At 41.5% G+C, this 21,370-nt stretch overlaps 1 protein-coding gene across 2 annotated transcripts in view; it reads left to right on the top strand.

The window, feature by feature from the left end:
- The first annotated feature begins 1,895 nt into the window (after positions 1-1,895).
- Positions 1,896-21,370, top strand: part of B3GAT3 (beta-1,3-glucuronyltransferase 3) — a 53,904-nt gene continuing 34,429 nt past the window's right edge. The window contains exons 1-4 of one of the 2 annotated variants that reach the window (XM_086938193.1): positions 1,896-2,014; positions 13,680-13,814; positions 18,217-18,394; positions 19,700-20,030. In XM_086938193.1, coding sequence (XP_086794319.1) covers positions 13,733-13,814; positions 18,217-18,394; positions 19,700-20,030 — 591 coding nt within the window. In that variant the 5' untranslated portion in view covers positions 1,896-2,014; positions 13,680-13,732. Of the gene's footprint in view, positions 2,015-13,614; positions 13,815-18,216; positions 18,395-19,699; positions 20,031-21,370 lie in introns of those variants that run through there. The other variant, XM_086938194.1, reaches the window with a different exon arrangement.

The following is a 21,370-nucleotide window of genomic DNA, read 5'->3' as shown; positions in this document are numbered from 1 at the left end:
GCCCAAGCCATCCTTTTAGCCTTGGGGGGCCTGGATTACCTCATTTGTCACACTTCGAGTTCAAGTTAAATAGAGGCTTGTCAGCTCTGTAATTTCGATTGCCACATTTGCTGCGCTTCAAGGACAGAGGTTGAATGTCTCTTGAAGAGTTCTACTTGCATTTTAGGTTTACATTGGATTTGGTGATTACATTATCCTTTTAACTGCGGTCACAGAAAGAAGATAATCTGGCTGGATATAGCAGTGCATGATCTGAGACACTTAGCAGTAAAGCCGGCAAACATGAAGCACATAGATCGTCATCCAGAAGTGGGATGCAGATGTGTCAGTCCAGGACCAGGTGGAAGCAGGTTGGGGGATTTGCTTGGTTTACATCCAAGGGGATGTTCTAGGACATGTTGGTCCTTTTCACATCGAGGGCTGCTTGTGGCAGCCGAAGTCTCTGGCATTTTGCCTGTCTGACGTCATCCAAGGACGTTACCTCCGAGACATTTTAGGTATGTCCTTGGTTCATTGCACAGCTTATTATGTTTTCATGGCTATAGACATTCAACGCTCTTGGCCATGTGCTCTGAAGTGCATCTAAGCGGGGCAGGCCCATAGCATAGGGGACAGTCACAAACGTATTATCCACTAATTGAGTTAGGCATGGTGCAGGCCAGGAGGTATGCCAGTAGTAACTGATAGAGCATTGGTAAAGCATGATATGGGGCAGGCAGTATTTGGTGCCAACCAGTAGAAGGTAAAGACCCAGGGGGTGGGAGGGGTCCCCTCTTCCCCAAAGTAGTTGCACACTGGAGCCGGGACCATGTTACAGGTTGCAAGTTGGCATGTCCATTAGTGAAGTGAAGGCAGGTACCCGTACTTAGGATGGTCCCCTCCTCCCCCTGTCCCCATCATCTTGTCCGGGACCGGGTTCGCATTGGCAAAGCTTGGAAGTCAGGTCTGGCGCGAGTAGGGGACATCATCCTGGTATCATAGCAGTTATCACCGCAGGCTGAAAGGGAAGGGCTAGCAGGCATTATAGCCATGTTTCAAGCAGGTTGTAGGGGTCAGGTGGGATACCAGGACATTATACTGGCTATACATGTGCAGAAGGATACAGTGCCAGGAGCAGTGTTTCCTCTGCTCGCAATGGGCTATCGGGGTTGTCTTTCCAGATATGGGTATGCTGCGTCGCCTAGGAGGCCTGGCCCTCGTTCTCCAAAAGAGGGTATTTTCAGTTGCATGCTGACAGCTCGCCTCTTACTTTGGTTCAGGTAGAGCAGGTATTGAGGCATCTTTACATTGTCAGGCATTGCGGGTTATGGCAAGCTTTCTGTAGTCACTCTTCCTGGATGGGCAGCTTCTGCAGTTTGCAGGGCGGGCCTGGAGCGGAGCGCATTATGCAAGTGGGAATGGGTATCCCACAGTTTATCGGTACTTCAGTTCGTTAGTCTCCATGGGAGAGAATCATAGCAGGGTGAGGTGTATTGTATTTTTTTGCAAAAACATCTGGACATGACAGAGCTACATTGAAGGCTTTAGTCCTACTTTTATGTCTAGCCTGTACCGGTTTCTGCTTCTCAAAATCTGGCCACCCTAGGTAATATGGGGAAGGGAAATAAACCATTTAGGATTGACATGGAGCCATGGTAACCCACGAACACTCCGATGACCGTAGCGGGTCCGGAACTCGGGAGAGGTGGGGCCCTCCGTCCCGACTCCTCGCTCCAAAAACGTGATTCTTGGAATGTCAGCGGCGTTTTCCGGCCGCTTTCTCAACTGCACGAGGCTCCGGTGTTCTACGGAGGCTCCAGAGCTACCCTTGGTGTTCTATGAGCGTCGGACCTTCTACTCGTCACCCATTGGTTTCTTGGTCCCTGGTTTTCGTTCACGAATGGCGCGCATGCGTCGGGTAGAGCTTCCTGTGCTTCGGCTACGCTCGCTTCCCAGTCCTCTCTCTGTTTCCACTGCTGCGCGTCTTTCTTTTCTTTCCCATAGGTGCGCGACGTGGGTAACAAACCGTTTCCAGGTAAGTCTTTTTCACAGTCTATTTTCCTCAATTACATATTTTCACAAAGTCATTTGTGTGGGCTGCGATGGTGGCCTGTATTTAATCGTCCTTTGTTGTTGCATGAAAGCCCTTGCCAATAATGGTGTCTATGTAAAATTGCACACTTTCCTGTGATTTCCTAGCTGCCCCATGCTACCTAGTTCTGTGTGTAGTTGACTTGATTGACGATTTCAATAAGACATCTTCACTGGTTGTGAAGCAGTGACACCAAGGATTTGTAGTTGGAAACACCACAAGGGGATATCTATAAAGAGGATGGGCATTAAGTCGGAAAATGTGTCAGCATCTTCAAAGAATGCCAACTGGCATTAGTGATTTGCCATGATCCTTGGCGCCCTGCTATGCAAGTCACTCTTTAACTCTAGCAACATGCTCTTAGCCTACGTGTGCTGATATTTACAATGATATCCATTATAAGCCATAGTGGTATATTCCAGCAAGCAATGTTACCAATGGCACTTGGTGTATTTCTTAAGTAGTTCCCTCAGGCGTTTTCTAATGACATCATATTCCATACAAATCAGCGACATTATGTAATCATTCCCAAATGTGGTGCGACCATTAATTTAATAGCCTGAATCCTTTGTTGGATCGGCAGTTATTATGGCAGCTGAGAAGAGGGACCCTCAGAAGGGGATTTGATGCTTCAAGGCCTTGTGTTAGTTTGTGTGGAGCCCGAGGCCACTGGCTCCAAGCCTTTGGAGGGCTCCACGGAGTCTCGTGATACAGCTAAACCTTCCTTAGTGGTGCACCCCTGGGCCTTTTCCACATCTTCCGAATGGAACACTTCAACAAAAAAAAGTGGTCAGCATTCCATTTCCTTAATGGGAATGCTGAACTTTCTTGTTAGATAATTACTGTGACTATTATATCCAGTATATACTTACTACCATGGCAAGGATCCAGAGCACACTATGCGTAATTAAATATTGATCATGTGTTCAAATATTCACTCCTTTGGGATAGATCAGCCAAATGTGTTTTTTTCAAAAAGTTTTTATTATCATCCGTGTTCACCCCTTGGGAATCACTGTCTTTGTTACTTAAGCCTACACGTGTTTCATTACAGCATGTGGCTGTGAATCTTCAGGGCTATAAGAAATATAATAGAAAGCAAAATGATGTCATGAACAGACGAGAAGTACGTGTAAAAAGAAAGGGGGGACACCAGTGCAGTGGAAACCAACATAGGAGGGGCGGGAGTAGAACATAAGGGTGACTTAAAGTACCAAAGTTCAAATTGAGTCTGACTTCTATTTAATAAAAATCAAAAAATAGTGCAATAGAGTAATGTGTCGTGACATACGGCGCATTTGAGGATAGCTAAGTATCTCGTAAATTCATATCTGTACTCATGAAAAGGTGCGTAGTGAGGTGACTTACTTAAATTGACGGTATCACTTTAAAATCAGATTTAACCTAAAAAGACAATTGTATGTTGAAAGCTGATTAAGGTATAATGACTGCGTCTATACCATATTCGTGGTAAACTGTATGCCAATTCCTTAATGCTCAAAGTGGTAAAGCGAATTATTAAGATACAAACACAACACACACATGCCTTAAATATACATTTCGAAATCAATAGTTCATCGTTAATTGTAAATGATCACCAAGGTGTTCGCTAAACAAAATCAATGAATATAAATTGCATTAGGTTTATACTACGGAAACTATATTACCTGAGTATACAACATCACTAATTAATACTTGAAAAGAGTTATAATTGATTGCAAAGCAAGTTCTTGTGTTCATTAAATAATAAATTCCTGTATTGACACACTTATCAGGTTCTCGAAAGATAATATGACTCATGTAAATAGCCACAAGTGATTGTAAATTCAGAGTCTTTACACTATTCTCAACAATTCCCTTTGTTAGCACGTTAACCCTGTATCATTTTAGGCATATGGTGACATTAAAGAGTGAGCCGTGTCATTCTATTAAGGTGATTGTCAATTTAAAAGTATATTACCCTTTTCTTAATATTCTCCTTCGTTAATAAGTAACGTTGTATCATTTTAGGCATGCGGTGACGGTGGAAAATGAGCCATGTCACTCTATTACGGTAATGGCGGTGACTAAAGTCTAACAGGAAAATTCAATTTTGGCCATGACGTAATCTCGAGAGAGTAATTTCAATATACAGCTGCGAAAGAAAATGGGGGGGTTCGGAGTCATTACCTGATCTAATTGATCGAGGCGCGTTGTCTGTAGGAAAAGGAAAAAAGGAAAGGGGCGGGTTTGTTGGTGCATTTATTGGCTACGCTATTTCGCGTACATAATGATGATGACTCTCTGGTTCAACAAACTCACCGGGGAACCGGTGATAGTTCCAACCCGGTCCTTATCGGGTGGTGTATTTATGTGAAAGAATACGGCACCAGTCGGTATGTCCGGTTGCCGTCAGCAAATTGCTTGACTGTGAAGTTTAACAGCTAGAAGTTTTCAATTAGCGGTATTCAGGCGGGAAATTAAAAATAAAGAGAACGTGGGTGTTAAACATGGGGTTCGTCCACTGTGAATGTGTTCACAAGGAGAGGTCATTTTCTTCGTGGATCGGCGCAATTCTTACCCATGTTCAGCCTGTGAAGAAGCTTCGTTCAGCTTCGGTATCGGTCACCAAGTGCGGGAACAACAAAGCAGTTGTTCCCGCCCCTTTTGAAAGCGCCGGTTGCGGGAAAAGCTAGACCGCTTCAAGCTAACAGAAACAATCACTGGCAGAAAAGGAAGAGTTACTTCCCCTCGGACTCGTAACGGAGTATTGTCATTATCATAGCCTACAGAACTCGCGTATAGTAACCCTCATGAATATAAGAAGAATTAATGGACTACTATCATTGAATTATTTAGGTTAAAAATGGATAAGTTTGAGTAGATGTGAATGTGAGGGTCCTGTAATGGAGTATTTTGCTTATCATAGCCTACAGGACTCGTGTTAAGTGAGTCTCATCGGTAAGGAGTAAAGAATAATTGATGGCTAATATCTATGGCTTACTCTGAATTATATCGTGGAGGGGTTAGAATGAGTGTGAGGTTGGTCAATATCTACGGAATATTTTGATTTATTACTGGATTATCATAGCTTACAGGACTCGCGTTTAGTGAGTCTCATCGGTAAGGAGAAAAGAATAATTAAAGGTTAATATCTATGGCTTACTCTGATCTATTTCCTGGAGTGGTTACAACAAGTGTGGGTGTGACTAGTATCTATGGATTATTATGATTATTCCTGGAGTAGTTAGAAAAAGTGTGAGTGTGAAAGTCAAATGAGAATTGTTGTGTGAACATTTTTTACGTTGTTCGCAGCTGCTTAACAAAAATAGCAGTCGGGTGAATTTAACTTGTTCAAGGAAAGACCATTCTATGGGTCAAAATGACCTATTCTAGAATTTGTTCAAAATCAATATAATCGGTCGGCAGAAATTGAAAACATACTCCCTTAAAAATGGGAGGAAAAGAACATAGGAACCTCAAATCTATAATATTCAATCCTTTTGGTAACGAAAATTCTGCATGGTCTGTGTAGTAATTTCCTTAACACCAGTCTACGAGTTTAACCTAGGCTGACAATTACATGTATTTTGCAAATAAACATATGTTTTTTTGGAAGACACTATCACGTTCAGTACTTTAGTGTAAATATCATCTCTCTATGTAGATTCAGTTGTACATTTGCTACATGATACAGATATTCGAGATGAAATGTCAGATAGGGGATCAACTTAGCTGTCTGACCCCAAGAAGAAATGCAGTTCATCATCCGTGTTCTGGCCTGTTCTAGTCGTATCTAGACGCATGATCCATAGCGCCTCTTGTCTTCTAAGGCGTAGTTCCCTGTTACCTCCTCTTACTGCAGTTTGTACAACGTCAATGCCATAGAAGGTGAAGGATTTGATATTTCCTTGTGCAGGGCATGAGGCCATATGTATAGCCATGGGGTATCTCGGGTCCTTAGTTGCATATGCTCTAGCATGCTCTCTTATGCGTTCTCTGAGTGCCCTAATCGTGCTCCCCACATATCTGCTTTTGCAGGCACATTCAATAATGTACACCGTGAATTTCGTGTCACAATTGATGTTTGTTTTGATTGTATATAGTTTAGATCTATGATCCGCAAATGTCTTAATTCCATGTTTTGCCCATCTACACATTGAGCACATTCCGCATTTGAAAAAACCTTTTGATTACTGGGTCAGCCAATCACAAGTCCTTGTGTCTTTGGGCACCGTTGGGCTTAGTCTGTTCTTTAGATTTCTTCCCCTGCGAAAAGTTATTTGTGGATGACTCCCTATTGCAGTTGCCAGTTTCTTATAGCCCTGAAGATTCACAGCCACATGCTGTGATGAAACACGTGTAGGCTTAAGTAACAAAGACAGTGATTCCCAAGGTGTGAACACTGATGATAATAAAAACTTTTTGAAAAAAACACATTTGGCTGATCTATCCCAAAGGAGTGAATATTTGAACACATGATCAATATTTAATTACGCTTAGTGTGCTCTGGATCCTTGCCAAATCAGAATAAGATAGGGGTTTGTGTACCTCCTTTCTTTACCGAGGTTAAGGTTTTCCTCTGTCCAAGAAGCACCTACTTTAATACCAAGTTAACCAAATACTTTACCGTGATAAGTTGAGCGCCAAAAATTTCTGAACACTTAAAAAACCTATTCTTAGATTACTCAAAAATCTTGATTCAGAAAGGCAGCCACTACGGTCTTTGATCCACCTACTACCAGGCTCAGAATGGATAGGGGTAAGATCGCCTCCGAGATATTTGAGAATCTTGCCAAAGGCACACAGTCATCTAACACCAATACAAGTGGAAACCAACAAAAAGGAACCAGCTTGAAACAAAAATTTCTCAAATTAGAGAGACTCAAAAAAACCGAAAACTCACGTTGGTGGGATGGTGCAACATTGAAGCAGTATTTAAGGGTACAGAGAATACCGAGAGGTCTTCGATCACAGACCTTTCCAACCTTTGATGATCTGGATGACGACCTCCTGAACAAATGGGAGGAATCAGTAACCATGAATTCCACCAACTTGATGAGAATTTTAATTGAAAACGCTGACCGAAAAGTGACAAAATTACAGGCAGAAATTGTGGAACTAGAGAAGGAGATAGAAGCCCTCAATCTTAAAGATGCAACTGAAAAGAACTATAAAATCCTGGAAGAGATCCTGATCAAACATCAAAATGACATTAAGGATCGCAAGGCAAATACGCAGAGATGAAGCGGATTATCGTGAAGGAAGGGTATTTACCTTTGCGAAAAAATATGATCAACAATTTCAAAAACCAGCCAGCAACCAACAAACTGCCAGATCTGGAGCTTCCAACATTTCCTCAAGTAATACCTCCCTAAGCAGTGTTCCTGAAACAGAGAGCGAAACGGAAGAAAACACGAGAGCAGATCAAGAATCCAGAAACACACCAACGACCTCCGGGGCCAGCAATACTTTTTCCCGGGAAGTCAGGACAATGAAAATAACAAATCGCACAAGAGTAACTCAAACCTACACAAAACCCGCAGAGGTCAGAGAGGAGGACAAAGACGACTACAGAGAGAGATTGCGATCCGGCAACAAGAAGTGAATGATACACGTGATCAGGATGTACAGGTGATTAACCTCTCATCCATAAACCTGGATAAACACATGATTTCATTGCTGAGCAAAGGTCTAAGTTTCAACCCCACGGAACAAAGGAGATCCATGTAGGATGAAGATTGACCTGTTCAAATATATTAGAGGACTCAAATTAAAAAAACATTTTTGGGGTACACCAACAGATAGTGCCACTGGCACCGATGATTCTGTAGAGGTCTCCACCAACCCTATCAGCATCCAAGAGGTCCTGGCCTCACATCTGCTACTATCAATCACGGATTTTGATGATCCCCCAAATTCCTTCAATGACCTACTGACTGATTTGGAACTAAAGACGAACAGTACTATAGACAGTGGCCTTAAAAGTAAGTCCAAATGGACACCTACTTTGCCCAGTGGCAACACCATTGACACCTTCTATAAACTTGTGTTGGAAGATATCAACAAATATGAGACTAAAGCTTCTAATCATAGACATGTTAAAAGAGACAATCTAACGAGGGAAGAAAGAATAGCATTAAGAACCTTGAGTGACAACCAGGACATTGTTATCCGTGAAGCTGACAAAGGGGGAAATGTAGTGATCATGAATAAAATAGATTACAACACAGAAATTTTTTCTCAACTGTCTGACAACTCCTGTTATGAAACTATATCCAGCAATCCCATGGGTCCCTTAACAATACTGATTAATAACCATCTGAGAGATTGGAAGGATGCGGGCTTGATAAATGATGCGGAATATTTATACCTAAAAGTGACACGTCCATCTTATCCTTGGTTATATACTCTCCCCAAAATTCATAAACCTGCTTCATTTCCACCAGGAAGACCAATTGTGTCCGGGATTGGGGGTCCCACAGAGAGACTCTCGCAATACGTGGATAAGTTCCTGAATCCATTGGTGAAAAACTTGCCATCCCATATACAGGATTCCAAACATATCCTGAGTATCCTAGCAGACCTCACGTGGCAACCTGGACTGATAATGGCGACCCTTGATGTGGTATCCCTCTACACCTCCATAGAGCCAGACCTGGGATTAGCAGCCGCAACCAGAGCATTGAATACTCTGAGGATTGAATACGTGAGGTCCTAGCAGACCTCACGTGGCAACCTGGACTGATAATGGCGACCCTTGATGTGGTATCCCTCTACACCTCCATAGAGCCAGACCTGGGATTAGCAGCCGCAACCAGAGCATTGAATACCAGACCTATTACATTGCTTGAACACACCAAAATGCTGGTAACAATGATGGATATCATTTTGAATCAAATTTTTTTTGTATTTGACAAAAAATGGTATAGACAAACAAGGGGAGTAGCCATGGGATCTAGGTTTTCCCCTTCTTTTGCTAACATTTACATGGGAGCACTTGAAACTGACATGATCTGGAGCATCAGAGGAACTAGATGGATTGACTATATACTTTACTGGGGCCGTTACATTGACGACTGTCTCTTAATATGGTCAGGAACTGAGACTACACTTATGGATTTCTGTGCTTATCTAAATGACAATGAAATGAATATGCGATTCACCACGCACATCAGTAGTTCCAAAGTTTCTTTTCTAGACTTAGAACTATATGTAAAGGATGGGGCTCTACATAGCAGGTTATTTCGCAAAACAACAGCATGCAATGCAATTCTTCCTAGCTATAATTGTCATCCTATCCATCAGATAAATGGTATCCCCTACGGTGAATTTATGAGAGCGAGAAGGAACTGTAGCGAGGAACAAGAATTTGAAAACTGTATACAAGACATGCAGTCCAGGTTCTCCAAAAGAGGTTATAAACCTCAGATCATTTCTAAAGCGGACAAAAAAATCAAAAAAATAAGCAGGGAGTCAACTTTAACACCGAAAAATCCTAGAACTGAAAGAAACCAACAACCGGTGAGACTTATCACAGACTTCAACGAATTAAGTCCTGTGGTACGTAAGAGTTTTCACAAACACTGGGGGATCCTTAGTGCAGACAGAACCTTGGCAACTGCAATAGGGAGTCATCCACAAATAACTTTTCGCAGGGGAAGAAATTTAAAGAACAGACTAAGCCCAACGGTGCCCAAAGACACAAGGACTTGTGATTGGCTGACCCAGAAATCAAAAGGTTTTTTCAAATGCGGAATGTGCTCAATGTGTAGATGGGCAAAACATGGAATTAAGACATTTGCGGATCATAGATCTAAACTATATACAATCAAAACAAACATCAATTGTGACACGAAATTCACGGTGTACATTATTGAATGTGCCTGCAAAAGCAGATATGTGGGGAGCACGATTAGGGCACTCAGAGAACGCATAAGAGAGCATGCTAGAGCATATGCAAATAAGGACCCGAGATACCCCATGGCTATACATATGGCCTCATGCCCTGCACAAGGAAATATCAAATCCTTCACCTTCTATGGCATTGACGTTGTACAAACTGCAGTAAGAGGAGGTAACAGGGAACTACGCCTTAGAAGACAAGAGGCGCTATGGATCATGCGTCTAGATACGACTAGAACAGGCCAGAACACGGATGATGAACTGCATTTCTTCTTGGGGTCAGACAGCTAAGTTGATCCCCTATCTGACATTTCATCTCGAATATCTGTATCATGTAGCAAATGTACAACTGAATCTACATAGAGAGATGATATTTACTCTAAAGTACTGAACGTGATAGTGTCTTCCAAAAAAACATATGTTTATTTGCAAAATACATGTAATTGTCAGCCTAGGTTAAACTCGTAGACTGGTGTTAAGGAAATTACTACACAGACCATGCAGAATTTTCGTTACCAAAAGGATTGAATATTATAGATTTGAGGTTCCTATGTTCCTTTCCTCCAATTTTTAAGGGAGTATGTTTTCAATTTCTGCCGACCGATTATATTGATTTTGAACAAATTCTAGAATAGGTCATTTTGACCCATAGAATGGTCTTTCCTTGAACAAGTTAAATTCACCCGACTACTATTTTTGTTAAGCAGCTGTGAACGACGTAAAAAATGTTCACACAACAATTCTCATTTGACTTTCACACTCACACTTTTTCTAACTACTCCAGGAATAATCATAATAATCCATAGATACTAGTCACACCCACACTTGTTGTAACCACTCCAGGAAATAGATCAGAGTAAGCCATAGATATTAACCTTTAATTATTCTTTTCTCCTTACCGATGAGACTCACTAAACGCGAGTCCTGTAAGCTATGATAATCCAGTAATAAATCAAAATATTCCGTAGATATTGACCAACCTCACACTCATTCTAACCACTCCACGATATAATTCAGAGTAAGCCATAGATATTAGCCATCAATTATTCTTTACTCCTTACCGATGAGACTCACTTAACACGAGTCCTGTAGGCTATGATAAGCAAAATACTCCATTACAGGACCCTCACATTCACATCTACTCAAACGTATCCATTTTTAACCTAAATAATTCAATGATAGTAGTCCATTAATTCTTCTTATATTCATGAGGGTTACTATACGCAAGTTCTGTAGGCTATGATAATGACAATACTCCGTTACGAGTCCGAGGGGAAGTAACTCTTCCTTTTCTGCCAGTGATTGTTTCTGTTAGCTTGAAGCGGTCTAGCTTTTCCCGCAACCGGCGCTTTCAAAAGGGGCGGGAACAACTGCTTTGTGGTTCCCGCACTTGGTGACCGATACCGAAGCTGAACGAAGCTTCTTCACAGGCTGAACACGGGTAAGAATTGCGCCGATCCACGTAGAAAACGACCTCTCCTTGTGAACACATTCACAGTGGAGGAACCCCATGTTTAACACCCACGTTCTCTTTATTTTTAATTTCCAGCCTGAATACCGCTAATTGAAAACTTCTAGCTGTTAAACTTCACAGTCAAGCAATTCGCTGACGGCAACCGGACATACCGACTGGTGCCGTATTCTTTCACATAAATACACCACCCGATAAGGACCGGGTTGGAACTATCACCGGTTCCCCGGTGAGTTTGTTGAACCAGAGAGTCATCATCATTATGTACGCGAAATAGCGTAGCCAATAAATGCACCAACAAACCCGCCCCTTTCCTTTTTTCCTTTTCCTACAGACAACGCGCCTCGATCAATTAGATCAGGTAATGACTCCGAACCCCCCCCATTTTCTTTCGCAGCTGTATATTGAAATTACTCTCTCGAGATTACGTCATGGCCAAAATTTAATTTTCCTGTTAGACTTTAGTCACCGCCATTACCGTAATAGAGTGACATGGCTCATTTTCCACCGTCACCGCATGCCTAAAATGATACAACGTTACTTATTAACGAAGGAGAATATTAAGAAAAGGGTAATATACTTTTAAATTGACAATCACCTTAATAGAATGACACGGCTGACTCTTTAATGTCACCATATGCCTAAAATGATACAGGGTTAACGTGCTAACGAAGGGAGTTGTTGAGAATAGTGTAAAGACTCTGAATTTACAATCACTTGTGGCTATTTACATGAGTCATATTATCTTTCGAGAACCTGATAAGTGTGTCAATACAGGAATTTATTATTTAATGAACACAAGAACTTGCTTTGCAATCAATTATAACTCTTTTCAAGTATTAATTAGTGATGTTGTATACTCAGGTAATATAGTTTCCGTAGTATAAACCTAATGCAATTTATATTCATTGATTTTGTTTAGCGAATACCTTGGTGATCATTTACAATTAACGATGAACTATTGATTTCGAAATGTATATTTAAGGCATGTGTGTGTTGTGTTTGTATCTTAATAATTCGCTTTACCACTTTGAGCGTTAAGGAATTGGCATACAGTTTACCACGAATATGGTATAGACGCAGTCATTATACCTTAAACAGCTTTCAACATACAATTGTCTTTTTAGGTTAAATCTGATTTTAAAGTGATACCGTCAATTTAAGTAAGTCACCTCACTACGCACCTTTTCATGAGTACAGATATGAATTTACGAGATACTTAGCTATCCTCAAATGCGCCGTATGTCACGACACATTACTCTATTGCACTATTTTTTGATTTTATTAAATAGAAGTCAGACTCAATTTGAACTTTGGTACTTTAAGTCACCCTTATGTTCTACTCCCGCCCCTCCTATGTTGGTTTCCACTGCACTGGTGTCCCCCCTTTCTTTTTACACGTACTTCTCGTCTGTTCATGACATCATTTTGCTTTCTATTATATTTCTTATAGCCCTGAAGATTTACAGCCACATACTGTGATGAAACACGTGTAGGCTTAAGTAACAAAGACAGTGATTCCCAAGGGGTGAACACTGATGATAATAAAAACTTTTTGAAAAAAACACATTTGGCTGATCTATCCCAAAGGAGTGAATATTTGAACACATGATCAATATTTAATTACGCATAGTGTGCTCTGGATCCTTGCCAAATCAGAATAAGATATGGGTTTGTGTACCTCCTTTCTTCACAGAGGTTAAGGTTTTCCTCTGTCCAAGAAGCACCTACTTTAATACCAAGTTAACCAAATACTTTACCGTGATAAGTTGAGCGCCAAAAATTTCTGAACACTTAAAAAACCTATTCTTAGATTACTATACTTACTACCATCACAGACTGCTCTATCACTTTGTAGAATTTCTTGCCAGAGAGACGTTATTCGTGCCACAGATATTATTACCTACCATTGTACATATTCCAAATTAACTTTCAGTCAGTGGGCTTTACTCGTCCCTGTAAGTTTTCCACAGCACATGCATTTCATCAGGATCAATCTGCAGGAACTGGTAATGAGCACATTTCAAACTTGTAAAAATAGCAAATGCACTAAAAAGTAAGGAGCAACATTCTCCACTTTCATCAAAGAGAGGGTTGGCAGATGGAGTGTGACAGTAAAAGGGTGGGAAGAATTGCATGACTGTTGAACCTCTAGGGTGGGCTGGTTTCTCTTTTATACTTTGTTCTGTTTGCTGCTATTGCCATCTACAGCAGGATGCCACGCACCTAACCTAGGTGCGATTTTGCTTCCAGTACGCCACTTTTTATCCAGGCGTGGCAGCTGTGTACCAAGGGCAGATTTGAACATGAAGATCAAACTGAAGAATGTCTTCGTCATGTACTTCCTCGTCTCCATCATCGGACTACTCTATGCATTGATGCAGCTCGGTGAGTCCTGGGGAGGTTGGTAGGTAGGCACTTAAGTTCATACTTGGGTTATTTTGGCCCATCCATGTCTTTACTGACTCTCTGAAGACTTGCGTAGAGTGGGCTGTCCTAGGGCACAAGTTGGGATTACACATGGGTAAACGGCGTCCCCTCACTATTTTCACAGGGTGGACGCCGTTCTCCCTGCCGAGCATTTGGACCCCAATGAAATAGTTTGAACTTGTCCTGGTATAATTTAATAACACCAGGACACATTCAGCAGCGCCTGCATGTTCTCTGCTTTCCTTTCAGAGCTGTAATGTACATGCAGCTGGGCTTTTGCATTTTAGATTTCAGCTGGGCCCAAAACAAAGGTCAAAGTAAAGGGGCAATCAGCCCTACCTTTGTTTCAGTATGATCCTGGCTAGGAGCTATCTACATAAGCTTTAGGAGGCACATATAAACCCTCATAGTACTTTGTTATATTAGAAGGATGGCGCTAAATGAACTGCAAGTTACAACAGATTTCCGTGTCAAAAACAGTAACCCACTTACCTATCTGCATATCCATCATAAAAATATGTTGTCTTGATGTTACACAGTATGCTTTGCAGGAGACACATAACCTCCAGTGCTACTTTGAGTAAAAAGTGTGACAAAACAAACACAGATTTCTCCAGCAAATACTTAAACCACCAGAGTCATCTTACCATTATTATTGTAATACTCCTAGATCTACTTGGCACACAAAGATCTCTGAAGCAGGTACCTTAACCCCATAAGATATTTTAAAATGTATCCTTTGCAACCAATTAAGCCAGAACAGATTTACTGTCAAGTGTCTTCTTGTTGCGATTTTCTTTGTGTCATAGTTTAAAAAAAAAAAGTAGAAGTTGAGGCCTAGATTTACAAAGATATTGTAACTGGGTTGTGTCACTTTTTTGTCGCAGCCCTGATACAAAATCTATTTTTGGAGTACAAAGCCACGCAAATTCCAGATTTGCGTGGCTTTGTGAATAAAAAAACAAAGGCAAGGCAGTATATAGGGTTGCCATGTATTACTTGCGTGAAGTGGGCATTACGTGGGTGGTGCATGGAAGGTCCGTGCATCCACTCATGTATTTTGACACATGCACATATTTACAAAGGCTTGTAAACATGGGTTTATGCCAAAAGGGTGTACCTGCCAGATGCTGGCATAACAAGGAGAAATATCTTTATTGCTCCTCGTTGTTTTCTCTTTGCATGTGTGCTGCATTCTGCTGCAAATATGCAAAAAGGAAGTAGCCTCTAAGGATAGTTTTTGTGCAGGAAGATATTCCTTCCTGCACAAAAACTATCCTGACCACAACATAGGCACCCTTGTGCCATGACACAAGGGTGTCTGCATTGGGGCTAGGCAACAACAAGTGCGCCGGCTAAGAGAGATCAGAACTGTGCCATATCTTTGGAAATTTTGCACTGTTCTGTCTCTTCCTTCCAATCATCGCAGCAACTTCAATTGCTGCATTGTGTTGTGTGAAATCTTTGTAAATCTGAGCCCCAATAACAGACTCCTTTTCGCGGCTCTGCTTCTCATGACTCCACCCTCTTTTTATTACAACACCTTGACCCCCAATTTATGAGTTCCCGTAATAAAGTTTTTCCAATTTCAGATCTGCTTCCAGGATCACACACAGAGCGGTAGCCTAGTATGCCCAGCGCCAGAGACCTGGAACAAGTCAGCCCATTGGGCTGTTAATTCCTTCTAATGGGGAACTCGAGTCTTAGGCTTAAGTACTGATCAGCTTTCATTTGTTAAATCTCATACTGCGTTAAAATGTATTTATGATAGACCCGCTAAATATGTGTACGCATGAGGTCTTAAGATCTGATGTTAATTCATGTGAAGTCATTTCTTGTGAGGTCATGGGTTGTGATACCACTTCCTGTAATGTCACTTCCTATGATGCCACGTTACATGCCGTGATGTCACGTGCCGTGATGTTACTTGCATACTGCCCAACTTGGTTAGTTCCCCCCCTTAATTTTTTATGGTGCTTATGCCCTGGGCTCTCGTATATGAATAAATGTCTGTGCGGCATCCGAGGGACTGGTGCTTTGGCCTGTTCGGTATACTAGCCTATCGAACCCCTTCCATATGCATGCCTGATAGTCACCTTTCCTTGTGCCTGCCTTCCTGTGATGCTATCGTCCCACAGATATTCCAGGGCACAAGGTCAGTTGTCTTTAGTGCCAAATAAACATCCACAGGCATGTGTTGCTTTCCTAACATCGTGGGTGGTGAGCCATGCCTTGGGTTTCCTTTTGATAGGGCACAGAAAAGTCACACCATAGCCATCTCTGTATTTTCATGTGTGTACATACATTTTTGCTGAGAATGTTTGCTGTCCCTGTGATTATAAAATATTAGTGTGTTTGCCACTTGACCTCAAAGATGTAATTTGCAGGTTTTTGTTGATGCCTGCCTAACCCCCTCACTTTGCATCTGAGTGTCTGCTCTTGAAGCCAGACTGGACGCTAATAGGTAAGGGCAACTTTGCTCCTATCCAAGGTTCGAACACTAACACAACTATGGGCTTGTCGTTTTTATAGGGCGACCAGTATGCACAGTACCTAGACTTCCACAGTCAGGTCTTGTTCCATCATGCTACTCGCAAAGACAACTAATATTTATTGAAGGTTGATTGGTTGGACCTCTTCAGAGGAATTAAATAGTGTTAATTTATTGTGGAATTGACAGTGTGTCTCTGAATTTTCCAGAAAGTTTGCAGGCCCGAAAAATTTTAGCTCCAATTGTCAGAGGCCTGGTTCTGACCTCTTTGCGTGCTTGCTTGTCATGTTTTCAGGACTCTTATCACTTCATAATAGTCGTTTGTGTAGAATTGTATTAATCTGTACTTTTACTTAAGCACAGCTAGCATTGTGAATATCAACATTTGTTTTTTTTGTGTTGCTAGTATGACCATCTCCGTAAATTGCTTCTGAAAGATTGGGAGCTGACTCAATGTGAGTGTGATATAATAGCCAGTTGTGGCTTACTAGCAAAAATCTCTTTACATTGCTAGGTTTCACAGGCCCAATTTATAATGAAAAGCCACCCCATGAGGAAGTTCCTTACCCTTGAGGATGTTCCAAACGTCTTGCACTTTTCCATACAAATTGTTGCTCATTTTTTTTTCTTACACCTCAATGCACAAAGACTGACTCTTTTTTTTCACAGATTATGTTTTTATTGTGTTTACAAACATTCTAGGTATTCTGCTACTCTTGTAGGTTGTAACCTTTTAACTGCCTCCACTTCTTTTGTGTTGCTTCATTCAGTCCAGCTCCTTGTTTCCTCTTTCCATTTCCTTGTCTTTTGTCAGCCATTTGACAGTTTCTCCCCTCTTCTAGAATTGAGATTCTTGCCCTCTCTCGTCTCTTCCTTGTTGGGTGTGTGTATGTATATGTTTAGGTGTGTGTGTGTATATGTGTGTGTATATATATATATATATATATATATATATATATATATATCTATATCTCCTGGAAACTCGAGCCACTTCCCAATACCACACACGGCGGTTTTAGGCGAGGAAGGAGACACAGACCTCTGTAGTTACAATCATGCAAGCCCTTGTTCACGTGTAAAAAATGGAGAAAACGCCATCTACCATTTAAAGTAAAAACAACCACTCCCCTTGTCTGACATCATAGGTCACATGGTGATATGTATAGACCACAGACTTTCTATACCACAAAGATAGTTTTATAGTTCCATACTCAATAGGCAGGATAGCAGCGTATAACACACTCTTTAAAAATACTCATGTTATTAAAATTGTAAAACATGTAAAGTGCATAAATGTCATAGTATTTATATATAAAAAAATAAACACTGATTTTCATATGGTTCTCATTGGATAAATCCAAGACTGCCTACATTTCCACTGTCATATAATTTGATTTTCCAATCTTCCAGATATTGGTGTATTACTTAAAACTACCAATAAGTCATGGACAAATCTATTGTCCAAAACCAGCATACAATTAATAGAAACCACCAATATCAAAAATACATAACCGTACAATAAATAAGCTCATTAGAAATTAAATCAGAGGAAAAGAGAGAACAGTATTGTGTAATTCATATAACCAGGAAATTGATACAATGCACCCTTACTGCTACTCCATCCAATATTTACATGAAACAATATACTCGATACAGAAAACCTGGGACAACAGCGCCTCTACATGTTTCATAAAAAATTGTGCATGTCCTCTGTTGTGTTCTATATATATTGTAAGCATGTATATATTTTTTTCAATCTGCCCCCTTTCCCTCCCCCTCACAATCCCTCCTCTCCATCTGTATCCCTTCTAGGTCTTCCTCTGTCCTTGCTTGCATGTCGGACATGTGACTTATTTTTCTTCTCTCCAGGCCAGCCATGTGACTGCTCCCCATACCTGAAGTCGAGAGGGGATCTACTGCAGGGAAAGGAGCGGAAGATCTCTCAGCTGCAGAATGAGGTCCGGCGGCTCCAAGCCCGCGCCCAACAAGAGGAGGCAGAGACTAAGCCACTGCCCACCATCTATATCATTACTCCAACCTTTGCCAGGTAGGTGGGTGATGTGTGAGGGGAGAGGACGGGGCACTTCGAAAAAGACCAGTTGATGACAGTTTGAAATAGATTTATCCCTCTTCCAGGTTACAGTTGAGAGGCTGTTGCTGAAGGCAAAGCTCATCCAGCTCTCTTGCAGTGTGTGAGTGCTCAAGACAGCTTTCTGTGAAATATTTGAACTCTCAACCTTCGTTTAGTCTGGTGCTGAAAACATTGTTCCCCCAACTCTCCTGCACTTATTGTTCCAGACTGATCTTTATTTGGTCTCTTACATCTGTCATTCAGACTACTACAGATGGCGGAGCTCCTTTGACCTCTTTGCTGTTTTAGTTTACCATTTTAGCAAACCATTTTTTAGTGACGCACTGGTAGAACCAAGTGCCTTCTTTTCGCCATCAAAAACTGGCTTCCATTCTAGCCTAGGCTATGCAAATCTGTGATTGATTACCATTTTCCATCTTAGCTGGCTCTCCTAATTTTCTGTGCTGTGTCTTGCACTCCCACCTTTGCCTCGGGTGGTTGTTGGAGTGGTGTGAAAAGTGCTGAACTTCACCTTTTTGCTTCATTTTTTTGTGCGAGTGTTCATACCAGGTAGATAGATGATTTTTGATCTGTGGGCTAGTGCGATTATCTGTACACTTTGAGCTGTGAAAGTGCTGGGAAACTTCCTTCCTCTGAAGTAAGGAATTTATGCTTCAGGGAGGATGGTATCTAACACCAGACTTAACCACACCTCACCAGAGCTGAGACAGTTGAATGGGTAACACTTTACCACCTGGCTCTGCCTATTTTGCTAACCGGGCTGTTTGGGGAGGTACACCCTTGCAGCTGTTCTGCAAACTGGTTCTTCGTAGTAGGTCCAGAAGTTTTTAAAGAAAGGATCTGTTTGTACAGTGATTCCTTCTTTTAGAATGGCTAAGACAATGTCCTTCTTATATGTACAGTTATTACTTTGGAAGTACATTGTGCTTCAGGTTCACATTGATGTAAACTAGCTGTACTTTCTGCAAACAAAGCTCAACAATATTTTAAACACTGCCTATGGAACTCATGGGATCATTTTGAGAGTTTTTTTATATAAGAATGTTAGTTTTGTATTGATGAAGGGGTGGCATTTCTTTCTTTGCAGTGATTAGTTAGATCCTGCACTTTCAGAGTTTTATTTCCTTGTTATTGTTTTCTGAGCAATAAAGCACCTGATTTGGGTCCTAAGTAAAGCTCAAAGAAACCAGCTTAGTTACAGTCTGTGAGTGCTGGCTAAGCTTGCTCTGAAGTGTCATATCTTTATTGTCCCTCACTTAGGCTGGTGCAGAAGGCAGAGCTCACCCGACTGTCACAGACTCTACTTCATGTCAAAAATCTGCACTGGATTATTGTGGAGGACGCTGCAGCCAAAACACCTCTAGTGACAGATCTGCTGGCACATGGTGGGGTAAAATACACCCACCTCCAGGTGGAGACCCCAAAGGACTTCAAGCTGAAGGAGAATGATCCCAACTGGCTCAAGCCGCGTGGCGTGGAGCAGCGCAACCTGGGACTGCAGTGGTTGCGGGAGAACCGCGAGCTCAGCGAGGAGGGGGTGGTCTATTTTGCAGACGATGACAATACCTACAGCCTGAAGGTTTTTGATGAGGTGAGATATCGACTCAGAGAAGTAACAGCTTCCCTAAGGCCTAATATTCCCAGTTAATAGTGGTGATAGTAATGTTTGAACCTTTGGTATAATTGTGAAGTACATCTACATTTCAGATAGTGGTGGTAGGTGCTACTTATATATTAGACTAAGTGTAAAATGAGAACAGCGTCTGACTCTGACAAGAGGGTGCATATGTGCACTGTCCCCAAACCATTGTGGTAGACAAGTGGACAGGACCTATAAGCTGCCTACAATGTAAACAAAATATTGTACCCTTCATGACACAACGACCCAAAAACGCCGATAGGACTCTCAAGGGAGGCCTCATCAATGCCCGCTCCATGTGCAAGAATGCCCAACATATATATGATCTTATTGCTGAAAAGGACCTTTATTGTCTACTGGTAACTGAGACGTGGCTCAAAGATTGGTCCAATCCGGATATTGTCAAAGCTCTACCCCCGGGCTTTTTAATACAGAGATTGGACAGACCTCACCAACGGGGAGGAGGTCTAGCAATCATACATCGTGATTCCCTTAAATGTTCCACCATGGAAATATCCGAAATAAAAGAAGCAGAATGTTTGAGTTTCAATCTTCAAGTTCATGATTCTTTTACCTTTTCTGGCCTATTAGTATACCGACCCCCCCGGACAAGCAACCCGGTTCTTAGAAAGTCTCGGGGAAGCACTTGCTAACCTAATTTTACGATCCGCTAATTTCACCTTGCTAGGGGATACAAACTTACATCTGGATGATCTTAATGACCCTAACGTTGCATGCTTTAAAGATACCCTGCGCATACTGGGTTTGACAATCCAAACTGTGGAGCCAACTCTAATGCTGGGCACATATTAGACTGCATTTGCTCTAATATCAACACAATTACAGTAGAACCACCACTGACCCAAACATGGTCAGATCACAAGTTCATTAGTTTTAATCTAAAAATTGGTAATAATAAAGAAACGAATTCAACCTTGTGTAATACAAACTCAACCCCCTGCTGGAGAAAAATCACGAACACCCGGACCTGATGAATTGGGTAGAGGCAGAAAAACCAGCCCTAGTGGGAAATGTGATCACTGATAATGAACACTACAAGGGTTGGATGAAAACTATTGGAGAAAGACTGACAACAAGAGGAACCAAATCAAAAAGGATACAAAGGAAAAAATCCGCTCCTTGGTATACCAACCCCTTAAAGGTTACACTAGGAGAAGTGAAACTTTTAGAAAGAAAATGGCGACGCCAATATAAGAGCGAAGATAGGGAAAACTATAAAAAGGCTAGGAGGAATTACCCTATCTCTATCAAGCTTGCTAAAACCAACTATT

This window comes from Lissotriton vulgaris, chromosome 9 (genome assembly GCF_964263255.1).
Source record: "Lissotriton vulgaris chromosome 9, aLisVul1.2, whole genome shotgun sequence".
Classification (NCBI taxonomy): Eukaryota; Metazoa; Chordata; class Amphibia; order Caudata; family Salamandridae; genus Lissotriton; species Lissotriton vulgaris.
Note: the sequence above shows the minus strand (reverse complement) of the source record. Positions and strands in the feature narration are given on the sequence as shown.